At 47.4% G+C, this 12822-nt stretch overlaps 1 protein-coding gene across 1 annotated transcript in view; it reads left to right on the forward strand.

Moving 5' to 3' along the window:
- Nucleotides 1-3342, forward strand: part of LOC116271867 (cAMP-dependent protein kinase catalytic subunit PRKX-like) — a 72911-nt gene extending 69569 nt beyond the window's left edge. The window contains exon 4 of the mRNA XM_031660628.1: nt 3156-3342. Coding sequence (XP_031516488.1) covers nt 3156-3279 — 124 coding nt within the window. The 3' untranslated portion in view covers nt 3280-3342. The remainder of the gene's footprint in view (nt 1-3155) is intronic.
- Nucleotides 3343-12822: the final 9480 nt, after the last annotated feature.

Raw genomic sequence — 12822 nt, forward strand, 5'->3', positions numbered from 1 at the left:
GTGGTGTCGACACAACACTCAGACTGTCTCATCTCATATTCATACAGTCGACATCTCTCCATAGCAGCGTATGTCTCTTTGTACATCTAGTGAGGCATTGGGGTTTTTGCAGGAAGGAGTGACTCTAATGGGGCCAAAGTCTTTCTGAGGCAAGTCAGAACCTGGAAACTTATACAGCCTTAGGTGTGTGTCCTTTCCCTAACACAGAGCCAAAAAGAATCTCATCTTTCAAAAGGTAAGTGGAGAAGTTGCAGCTAATGCCGGTAGCATGACCTGTGGCCTCTACCTGGGCTTCATATCAGCTAAGATCTAGGCTTTTAGCTACTTTCAGGCCACTTTGGATGGGCTAGCAAGGTGGAAATACAAAACTAGCAGGCCAATAAGTCACTCGTCTTGCAGAATGATAGAGGTGTCGTGCGTCGAAGCAGCCGGGGTGTACTTGGAATTGATTCAACTGCTGGGCAGGGCAGGGCAGGGGAGAGCATGTTTCTGAAATAGTGTGCATTGTACTTTCCATTTGTAGACTTAATTCTAATGAATGAGAAGCACTTAACAGGACCACATGGTGATCTCTGTTCCATAGTTAGATCTAACCTGCAGATAGAGAGTAAGTCCCTTCCACATTCTTCCGTGGGAAGAGGACTCAATTTCTCTCCTTGTCTTCTTTCCTGGTTTTCTGACTTACATCTGCTAGATCCTGCAGTATTTTTTTTTTTTGAGACAGTGTCTTGCTCTGTTGCCCAGGCTGGGGTACAGTGGCACTATCATGCTCCCTGCAGCCTTGACCCCCTGGGCTCAAGTGATCCTCCCATCTCAGCCTCCTGACTAGCTGAGACTACAGGTGCACTTCAGCACACCTGGCTTTTTTTTTTTTTGTAAAGGAGTGGTCTTGCTATGTTGCCCAAGCTGGTCTGAAACTCCTAGCCTCAGGCAATCCTCCTGCCTCAGCCTCCCACAGTACTAGGATTACAGTTGTAAACTACCATGCCTGACCTTGTGGTACTTTGATTTCATGGATGGCTGACAGAATTTGAAATTTGGATGGCAGCCAGTTTGTTGTTATCCCGAGGGCTTACAGATTAATGTGGAAAAGTCTGTTGTCTGGAAAGAGGTGGGGTACAGAGGTGTGGTGGGGAAGGGAAGGAGAGATACCAGTAACAACATTTTGGGTGGGTTCCTGCAAGCAGGAAGCTGAGGAGCTGAAGCCAAGATACATGCCCACACCACTGTAAACAGGGCGGACTCAGGCAACATGTGCTGGGTATAAAATAGGCTTTACACATGCTTGATACATTGTGCAAAGAACTTGAGAGTGGATAAACATGTACATTACCAGACTCTGTGGAACTTGTTTTTTGTTCTCTTTACATTCAACTTACAAAATAAGAGTTACTTCTTTTATTGATTTGACTGGTGGAAGGGAAGGGTCTTTTGCAAAACATCTATATATTTTTTCCCTCCGAAGGTGTTCTTCTTCCTGCCTGTCTACAGACAGGCTCCACACACCAAGGCAGCCCTTGGCAGGAAGGGTGGATGTGGCTTGGAGGTGTGCTACGGGTCTGAATTGCTGAAAGCCCGAAGCGACATTCTACCCAGCAGTAGAACGCCAATGGAGTGTGGCCCAGACACGGCCCCCTCTCTGGGATTACTGATGCTCAGCTCCTTTCCAGCCCATGAGTCTTCCAGCTTCTGCTGTGGTCCTTGTTATCTTTCCCTGACTTTGTTTAGCAGATGCTTCTGTAACCAAAATGCAGGTTCAGCCGCTCGCCGTTTGCAGAGTGCAATTAGCAAGGGCGAGGTCCGGTATAAAGAAAGTGGTTTTTTATTCCAGAGCTTTCTTAGGGGAAGAAGTACAGGCTTCCTGCTTGAGGCCACCACTTTGCTTTTGGAGCACAAAGCAGGCACTTTTAAAGGAAAATGGCATGCAGGGGAGGAAGTGTGTTTTTGTCTTTACACTGGTTTCCAGGGGGCAAGAAAATTTTTGTGGGGGGGGGGGGTGGGGGTGTAAAGAGCGGAAGAGAACGAATGTAAACTTTGCGAACCATCCAGTCTCAGTTACAGTACAGACTCTGCTCTTGCACCTTTTTTTTTCTTTTCTGAGAGACAGTCTTGCTCTGTCGCCCAGGCTGGAGTGTAGAGTGCAGTGGCACATTCTCGGCTCACTGCAACCTCCGCCTCCTGGGTTCAAACATTTCTCCTGCCTCAGCTTCCCGAGTAGCTGGGACTATAGGCACACATCAGCAAGCCTGGCTCATTTTGTATTTTTAGTAGAGATGGAGTTCGCCATGTTGGCCAGGCTGGTCTTGAACTCCTGGCCCAAGTGATCTGCCCACCTTGGCTTCTCAAAGTGCTGGGATTATAGGTGTGAACCACCATGCCTGGCCTAAGTGAGTTCTTGAATTATTCTTTTTCACTGCCACTTTTTTTGGGGGGGGGCGGCGAGGGGATAAAGGATTTTCTTTTTTACTTAATTTTATTTATTTATTTATTTTAAAAACTTTTAGGTTCAGGGGTACGTGTGCAGGTTTGTTACATGGGTAAACTGTATGCCACTTTGTGTACCGATTATTTTGTCACCCACGTAATAAGCGTCGTACGTGACAATTAGATTTTCCATCCTCATCCTCCTGTCCTTCACCTTCCAGTGGCCCGGTGTCTGTTTTTCCCCGTCTCCGTGTCTATGTATACCCATTGTTTAGCTCCCACGTATAAGTGAGAACATGTGCGTCCACTTAGGAGAATGGCCTCTCTACGTCCATCCACGCTGCTGCAGAGGACGTGATCTCGTTCTTTTTCCTTTAATTAAGTAATTTTATTCTTTATGATTTATACTAAGACAGGTATAAATAACTCAAAAAAACTGAGTTTTTTTTTTTTTTTTTTGCTTCTGAGTAACAGTGGTAACAGTACCAGCAACAGTAGCAGGGATGATAAAACCAATTCTTTAGTTTCCAAGCCAGTTAAGAAATGTTACTATGGAAAGGAATCAGCAAAAACAATGTTACTGTCTTGACACAGTAAAATGTGTGCACAGGAGGGTAAAGGGAGGGTGGTTTTACTCAACTAAGTTATTGTAACAATCAGAGCTTCTAAGGTGACTGCATTAGCCAAGCACCACTGAGTTTTGTGGGGGTCTGTCTCTGTCGCCCATATAGGACTTGGACCCTCTGTGGAACACCGGAGTACCTGGCCCCGGAAGTCATTCAGAGCAAGGGCCACGGAAGGGCCGTGGACTGGTGGGCCCTCGGCATCCTGATATTCGAGATGCTCTCGGGGTAAGTGGAGTCTCCGTAGAGAATCTTCATCTTACAGGCCAGCACCCCCTTCCCCCACCCATTCATCCCCTCGGCGTTTCTGTAACCTTGAAAACAGTACGTGAGTATCACAGACACACGGTGTGGCTGCACACACATCTGCTGCCCTGCTGAGGTTGGCAATGTGAATTAGCAGTTGCGCTTGTTTGAATAAGAGGCAAAAAACCTAAACTTGTGAAGGAACCACCCATGCATGTCCGTTGAGATTTTTGTATTGAAATATCCATATCTTCCTTAAATATAAAATTAACGTTCTGGGCTGCTCTGAAGGTAGTGAGTTATCTCAGTTGGTTTTCACAGTTAGCTACAGATTGAACTCCTTGCTCTCCTCTTTTCCTCCTTATCACTTCTGTGTTTAGTTAGTCTTAAAAAGAATTCAGAAATTAAAGTAAAAAATGAATCTTCTGCACAGACCCTTGCTGAAGTAACCTGCAGAGCTCAGGAGGGCACAGGTTGGGTCAAGGTAAATCAGCCAAATACAATTGAGTGGCTTCTGCGTGAACAGCCGGCGAGGAAGGTGAGAATATGTTCTTTCTTAAAACCGCACACCTGTGGCACAGGAAAGGGGTGCCGACCCAGACCCCAACACAGGGTTCTTGGATCTCTCGCTAGAAAGAATTCGGGTAAAGTCCATAAAGTGAAAGCAAGTGTATTAAGACAGTAAAAGAATAAAAGTATGGTTACTCCTTAGGCAGAGCAGGCCCGAGAGCTGCTGGTTGGCTATTTTGATGGTTATTTCTTGACTATATGCTAAACAGGGGGTGGATTTTTCATGAGTTTTCCTGGAAAGGGGTGGGCAAGTCCTGTAGCTGAGGAGTTCCTCCCCTTTTCAGAGCATATAGGGTAACGCCCTGTCCTGACGTTGTCGTGGCATTTGTAAACTGTCATGGCGCTGGCGGGAGTGTCTTTTAGTACCTAATGCATTATAATTAATGTATAATGAGCCGTGAGGACGATCAGAGGTCACTGTTGTCGCCCTCTTGATTTTGGAGGGATTTGGCCAGCTTAGTAGCAGCCTGTTTTATCAGCAGGGTCTTTGTGTGCCGACCTCCTATCTCGTCCTGTGACTTAGAATGCCTTAACCATCTGAGAATGCAGCCCAGTAGGTCTCAGCCTCATTTTACCCGGCCCCTGTTCAAGATGGAGTTGCTCTGGTTCCAGCGCCTGTGAACCCTGTGTTGGGTGACATTTGGAAGTCAGGGGAGGTGCCATCCTCCCTGCCACCACATAACAGAGAGGTCGGTCATTTGTTGGGATGTCAGCATGATTGAGTGTTCGAGTCTAGCATGTGCCTGGGACAGCTCCACTATGACTTGACCAGAAACGCAAAGGAAGCATGCAACACTTGGAAACCCAGGACGTGGGCGTCATCCTCATTCCGTTGTTAGTACCCAGCATGTCCATTAATTCCGTAAGACGACTCAGTAGCGTGGCACTTTTCCAGAAAGGAACCTGTAGGAAGGAGTGAGCTACGTGTGTGCAGAGGAACTGTTGCACTGTGTGGCTCTGCATGAAAGGCTGTCCTCTCTGGGATGAAGACGAGAGGAAGCCCAGCCTGCGAGGGCCCAGAACACCGGTTGGGGGATCCTCTGCCGTGCTTTGCCACAGCCGACACTCTGCCTTCTATGTTCTCTCTTTTCCTGTTTCCTTCTTTTTTCTGCTTGCCCCTGAGTCTCAAAGACAGACACCAGCGTATCCTCTGAGTGCCTTCCGTTGTCGCAAAAGCCAGATCCTCGCTCACATCTCGCTGATTCCCTGCAGGGGGTCAAGACCAGAGATTTTTACTGGGAAACTTTCCCTTTCAGTTGGAAACAAAGGAGGGAAGGAGGAGAGGCATTCTCCTGCCTGGAAGGCGTGTCTCAGCCAGATCCTGCTGGCGGGAGCACCCAGACCCAGCGCTTGTTCCTGGGGGTGTGGAGCATGTGACATTCTAACATCCACCTTAGGAAATCCAGGCAGTCACTGACTTTTGTTTGGGGAGCAGACAGGGGTCATCGTCCCATGTGCTTATCTCTGCCATCTTTTATGAAGAAAGTGAATCCGTTAATTCCCACACTAGCTTGGGGATCAGAACGATGTTGAACAAGCACTGCCAAAGAACTCCACCACAAAACTGGAGCCTGAGATGCCACAGGAGGAGAGTGGAACCCACAAACACCTGTATTTCATTGTCTGCCTATCCATGTATATTGTTTATCATCCATCCATCTACCCATCTGTTTATCTATGTTTATATACTTTTCCATCCATCCACCCATCTACCCCTCCACCCCTTCATCCATCCATCCACCCACCCCTTCATCCATTCAACCATCCACCCCTTCATCCATCCATCCACCCACCGCTTCATTCATCCATCCACCCACCCTTTCATCCATCCATCCACCCACCCATCCCTTCATCCATCCATCCACCCCTTCATCCATCCACCCACCCCTTCATCCATCCATCCACTCACCCCTTCATCCATCCATCCATCCATCCATCTACCCCTTCATCTATCCATCCATCCACCCCCCCACCCCCCTACCCCTTCATCCATCTACCCCCCACCCCTTCATCCATCTACCCCCCACCCCTTCATCCAGCCCCCCCACCCCTTCATCCACCCATCCACCCACCCCTTCATCCACCCCCCCCACCCCTTCATCCGCCCACCCACCTACTCCCCTACCCCTTCATCCACCCACCCACCCACTCCCCTACCCCCTCATCCATCCACCCCCCACCCCTTCATCCATCCACTCCCCCATCCCCCAACCCCTTCATCCATCCATCCACCCCAACCCCTTCCCTTCATCCATCCATCCACCTACCCACCCCTCAACCCCTTCATCTTTCCATCCATCCACCCACCTACCCCTTCATTTATCCATGCATCCATCCATCCACCCCCCCACCCCTTCATCCATCCATCCATTCATCCACTCACCCACACACCTATCCCTGTCTGTCTCTATGGTCTGCTACCTATTATGTATGCATGTATATGTTTATCTATTTATCGTTATCTGTCATCTAAGTTGTCATTTATATATTTATATATCCATCTCTCTGTCTCCATCTCTTTATCTCTACAATCTTTTTATCTGTCTACCTACCTGTTATCTATGTATTTACCTATCATCTGTCATTCATATACCAATCTATCCATCTGCTTCCTATTTATCTGCCTATCCATCTATTTATCATCTTTCTATGTAACTGTTTACCTACCTACCTATCCATCTATCAGTCATCTATTTACCTATTCATCTGTCTGCTTTTCTATGTATCTATCTATTTATCAATCATCTACATACCTACCTATCCATCTATCTCTACCTTTCTGTCTATCTAGCTATCAATAATCTACCTACCTACCTGCCTGTTGGTCTTTTGAATTTTCCATTACTCTTTGCTGAGACATGCCTACAAATCGTATAGAACTAAACTTCTCAATATGCACTCTAGCCCATTATGTCCCAGGCAAACTCAGAAGGTTGTAAAAATCACTTAGGCATATTGATCAGCATCCAACCGAGGAAAAGCACCACATTTTCCTTCAGTGATAACACTGACCACACGAGGGCAGTGTTGCCTGAGGATTGTTGTATCCTGTAGTCTAATAGTTTTAAATAGAGTGAGGTTCATGTGCCCCAAATTTTACTGATTATAGGATAGAGTAGACTATTATTAGAATACAGTATACTATTAGAACATAATATTGTTAGAATACAGCATATAATTATTAGACTATAATTAAAACAGTATTAGTTTCAAGGTATGTTGAAGTTAAAAATTTATAAAAATAAATTTAAAAAGAATAGAATATTACCCCCCCAGTCATTAGAATGACTGTATTAGAATTATTATATAAAGTTATGAGAATTGTTAATAGGCTATAACATATTGGAATATTTAAATATATTAGAATATAATAGAATAGAAAATAACCTAATTATAATGTAATAAATCATTAGGCTAATTGAAAATGAATAATTAGGCCAGGCACCATGGCTCACGCCTGTGATCCCAACACTTTGGGAGGCCGAGGTGGGTGGATCACCTGAGGTCAGGAGTTGGAGACCAGCCTGGCCAACATGGTCAAACCCCCATCTCTACTACACATACAAAAAAACCCGGACATAGTGCCTGTAATCCCAGCTACTCGGGAGTCTGAGGCATGAGAATCACTTGAACCTGGGAGGCAGGGAGGTGGCAGTGAGCCAAGATCGCACCACCGTACTCCAGCCTGGGCAACAGAGGTAAGACTCCATCTCAAAAAAAAAAAAGAAAAAAAAAAGTAAGTGAATAATTAAATGAATAACCATCTCCCAATCAAAGCCCAGTCTGCTGACCTGTGCATTTCATGAGGCAGGGAGCTATTGATTCACAGTAGGCCTCTTTTTATTTTCCTTTTTTCTAATTAGAGTCTATTTCTGGGTGAATATTGTTTTTTCAATTTCTCAGCAGCCCTGTGTCTTTTCACATGGGTGGGTGTTTTGAGAGTTAACCAGCTTCGCTGACCCCAACTCTCCCAGGCATTCCTGTGCTCTTCCCCAGCTCTGGCCGGCTTCAGGTTGCCTGGACCACCCCAAGCCTTCTCACTGTCTCCTGCATCCCCTCCGCCTGCAGTACATTTTCCTGGAAGCAGTTGCAGGCATCCTGTCCACGCGCCCACCAGCTGTGCCCCTCTTCCCTGGGAGCCCGCTTGTTGCTTCCTGGATGACTGGAGCAGAATCGGAAGCTTGTTACCATATGAGGTTCTGAGATGGTCTGTCTGTGGGTTGTCCACCCCCCTTAGACAACAGCCTGGCCCTTCGTCTTCCCACTGCTTTTTAAACATGCCAGGAAGCCTGACCTGTCCCCCTGCCCAAAGGCTGGCTTCCTTCCTCCCTTCTTTTTTCTTTTCTTTTCTTTTCCTCCCTCCCTCTCTCCTTCCTTCCTCTCTCCCTCCCTCCCTCCCTTTCTCTCTCTCCTTCCTGCCTTCCCTTCTTCCTTCCCTTCCCTTCTCCCTTCCTTTCCCTTCCCTTCTCCCTTCCCTTCTCCCTTCACTTCCCATCTCCCTTCCCTTCTTCCTTTTCTTTCCTTTCCTCCTTTCCTTTCCTTTCCTCTCCTTTCCTCCTTTCCTCTCCTCTCCTTTCCTTTCCTTCTTCCTTTCCTTTTCCTTTTCCCTCTTCGTTCCCCTTTCCTTTCCTTTCCTTTCCTTTCCTTTCCTTTCCTTTCCTTTCCTTTCCTTTCCTTTCCTTTCCTTCCTTTCCTTTCCTTTCCTTCTTCCTTTCCTATCCTTCTTCCTTTCCTTCTTCCTTTCCTTTCTGTTCCATCTCGCTCTGTCACCCAGGCTGGAGTGCAGTGGCACAATCTTGGCTCACTGTAACCTCTGCTTTCTTGACTTGCTCTGTCACCCAGGCTGGAGTGCAGTGGCACAATCTTGGCTCACTGCAACCTCTGCTTCCCAGGTTCAATTCTCCTGCCTCAGCCTCCTGAGTAGCTGGGATTACAGGTGTGTGCCACCACGCCCAGCTAATTTTTGTATTTTTAGTAGAGAGGGGGTTTCACCATATTGGCCAGGCTGGTCTCAAACTCCTGACCTCAAGTGATCCACCTGCCTCAGCCTCCCAAAATGCTGGGATTACAGGTGTGAGTCACCGCGCCCGGCCAGGACTAGCCCCTTCTCTTCCACTGCACATGCTGCAGGCTCACCTGTCACCTGCTCCCACAGCCCTCTGGGGCCTCCCTGTTCTCCTGGGCCATGCCCTGTCCGATCAGCCCATCTGTTTTCTTTATACTGCTTAGCAGCTCTGAAACCATCTTGATTTTGTATGTGTTGCCTGCCTCTGAGAGCAATGCTTCCAAGCTGCTCTCCTCACCTCCTCCAACCCAGAAACTTCTGGTGGCTAGAGGGAGGGCGTGGCTGCACACATAAGTGGAGCCGGCCTGCAGTCAGAGTCCTCCTGCTCCCTTCGCAGCCCGTGTCTGCACCTTCCCTGTTCCAGCTCCATGTGATGGATTCCCACTCTTAGCAGGATCAAGTGAGGCTGTGCCTTGTCTGTTTTATTGCTTTAACTGGTTATCTCAATCTTCCACTACGCACAGGGGAAAACATCTGTTTGGTAAAATCTGCCATGTGATTAGGAAGGAGGTCATATCATGATGCAGATTTTATTTTCATGGAACGAGACATGTTTAGGTCAGATGAAAATTGTGTGGCACATTCTGGAACAAAATCACTCATGCACTTTCCAAGGACCCAAGCTCAGCTCCGATTTCTCCCATCCTATTCTCTTTTCTCATCCATTTCTGTGTCAAGAGTCAGGTAAAGCCTGGACGCGGTGGCTCATGCCTGTCTGTCATCCCAGCACTTTGGGAGACTGAGACAGAAGAATTGCTTAAGCCCAAGAGTTCAAGACCAGCCTGGGCAACGTAGTGGGACCCCATCTCTACAAAAAATAAAAATAAAACTAGCTGGGTGCGGTTGTATGTAGCTGTAGTCCCAGCTACTCAGGAGGCTGAGGTGGGAGGATTGCTTCAGCCCAGGAAGTTGAGGCTACAGTGAGCTGAGATTGCACCAGTGCACATCAGCTTGGGTAACAGAGCAAGACACTGTCTCAGAAAAAGAAAAAAAAAAAATCAGCTAAAGCATCAAGAACAAAACACAGGGGCACGCACGGCATAGAGCAGAGTGTAGGGTGAGAGAAAGCCCCGGGGCATCTTGTCTTAGTTATGACAGCAATGATTCTCAAAGAGGGATCCCAGAGGACTGTCGGGTTCCGGAAGTGTGTTTTAGCAGATGGGTGAGATCATTTTTCCAACGACAGATCTGAATAGTGATGAATTTTCCTCATAGGTGTCAACTAAGACAATACAGCATAGCAGACAGGGTGCAGAAGATTCTAGAGAAGGTAGAATCTCTCTGCAATGAAGCCTCTTCCATGGAGAGCGTCAGGCGTTGTGCAGTGGTTCTCAAACATGCTGGCCTCGGGAACCCTTTAACACATAGCTCAGAGTTATTAACAACCTGCAGAACTTTCATTTCTGTTTGTTACAGCTGTCCACGCTGACTGCATTTGAAATTAAAGTGGGACTGAAATATAAATAAACAGAATACATAAGTAATATATATGAGAAGTTAAATAATAATCACAGAGGTGAACATAAATGGCATTTTTTAATGGAAAAAATGTGTAACCGCACTTTCTAGAATTGAAACCATTCAGGCTGTGCACGGTGGCTCACGCCCGTAATCCTATCACTTCAGGAGGCTGAGGTGGGAGGATCACTTGAGCCCAGGAGTTGGAGGCCAGCCTGGGCGACATAGTGAGACCCCATCTGTACAAAAAATAAAATGAAATAAACCAATTGCCTGGGCTTGGTGGTGCACGCCTGTGGTCCCAGTACTTTGGGAGGCTGAGGCGGGAGGATCACTGAGGCTGGGAGGTCAAGGCTGCAGTGAGCTGTGGTCTCGCCACTGCACTCCAGCCTGGGTGACAGAGAGAAAACGTTCGTGAGGAAGTTGGCCGTGTTTTCTGAGTTTTGCGAATCTCTTAGTGTCCAGCTTTCACAAGGACTGCTGGCCTCTCCTCCCTTCATCTGCAGCCTGTCTGCTGTGCTGCATAGCGTGTTGCTGAGTTGAGGCATAGGAAGAAAATTCATCATTATTCAAAGCTGGAGTCAGAAAAACGACCTCACCCATCCCTAAATTGGGGTCGGGAAGCCACCCTGGGACTGCACTTTGAGAGCCACTGCTGTGATGCCCACGCCAACGCGCCCGGGGCTATATTTTCACCCTCCGCTCGGCCCCAACCCTCACACACCCCAGTGCTTGCTCCTTCCGCTTTATCTGGCCCTTGAATTCCCCTGTCTCATCTCCCACCTCACCCACCCTGGTTCATCTGAGGAGCACAGATTTTATATTTATTTATTTATTATTATTATTATTATTTTCTTTAGAGGGACTCTCTCTCTGTCGCCCAGGCTGGAGTGCAGTGGCGTGATCTCAGCTCACTACAGCCTCTGCCTCCTGGGTTCAAGCAGTTCTCCTGCCTCAGCCTGCCGCGTAGCTGGGGTTACAGGTGCATGCCACCATGCCTGGCTAATTTTTGTATTTTTAGTAGAGATGGGGTTTCACCATGTTGGCCAGCCTGCTTTTGAACTCCTGACCTTGAGTGTTTCACCTGCCTCGGCCTCACAAAGTGCTGGGATTACAGGCATGAGCCACCACGCCTGGTCTAGATTTTAGATTTTAATCTGAAGGTATCGGGACAAAGATTTTTGAGGAAGAAGTCAAGGTGGGATGAAATTCTAGTGATGGCTTTCTTCTTTTCTCTAAAAGCCTCTGCCTTCCTTTTCATGACTGCATTTCCAAAGCACCCGTCTTCCAAGGCCGGCCCCGGCCTTCAGAAGTGGGGCAGGGAGTGTGTCGGCCGATAGTTTAGGAGGGTGTTTTCCCAGCTGAGTACAAGGGAGAACATCAGCTCGCAGCGCCCAGGGCATCTCTGCCTGGACTGTCCACTTGACTGGAAGATGTAGATAGGTGGAATAATTACATTCAAATTTTACTGGCAAATGATAGAGCTAGTGGCACAATTGGTGTGGTTTTTTTTTTTCATTTTTCTTTTTTTTACAGAGTCTTGCTCTGTTGCCCAGTCAGGAGTGCAGTGGTGCAGTCACAGCTCAGTGCAGCCTTGACCTCCTGGGCTCAAGCAAACCCCCCACCTCTGCCTCCTGAGTAGCTGGGATGACAGGCACACGTTACTGTACCTGGCTAATTTTTAAAAAATTTTTTGTAGAGATAGGATCTTGCTATATTACCCAGGCTGATTTCAAATTCCTAGGCTCTAAGAGATCCACCTGCCTTGGCCTCCCAAAGTGCTGGGATGACAGCCGTGAGCCACTGCATGAGCGTTTTTTTTTTTTTTTCTTTTTTCTTTTGAGACAGGGTCTTGTTCTGTGTCCAGATTAGAATGCAGTGGTACAGTCATAGCTTACTGAAGCTTCGACCTCCTGGGCTCAAGCGATCCTCCTGCCTCAGCCTCTTGGGACTACAGAAGCTGTAGCTGGGAACACAGGCACACACCAGCACGTCCAGCTAATTTTTAAATGTTTTGTAGAGACGAGGTCTCACCATGTGGTCCAGGCTGGTCTTGAACTCCTGGGCTCAAGCAATCCTCCCGCGTTGGCTTCCCCAAATGCTGGGATGACAGGCATGAGCCACTGTGCCTAGCCTGAGCGTGAGTTTTTCAGGTGAAAATCTCGAGCTTGCATTCATGCTGATTAGCAGATTGTCCTTACTAGTATAGCTGTCACCACAGATCAATTTAGCTTGCTTAATAATGCCAAATTCCATATAATGAGAATTTATTCTCCACTTGGTAAGAATTGGAAGCAGTCTGTATGTTTAGAGACAGAAATTTGAGGGTTTCAGAGGGCACTGCCCAGGCGTCCGGGGAATGCTGTTTCTCAGACACACACATACACACACACACACACACACACACACACACACACACACACACTGTCTCTGCTT

This window comes from Papio anubis, chromosome X, assembly GCF_008728515.1.
Source record: "Papio anubis isolate 15944 chromosome X, Panubis1.0, whole genome shotgun sequence".
Taxonomy (NCBI): Eukaryota; Metazoa; Chordata; class Mammalia; order Primates; family Cercopithecidae; genus Papio; species Papio anubis.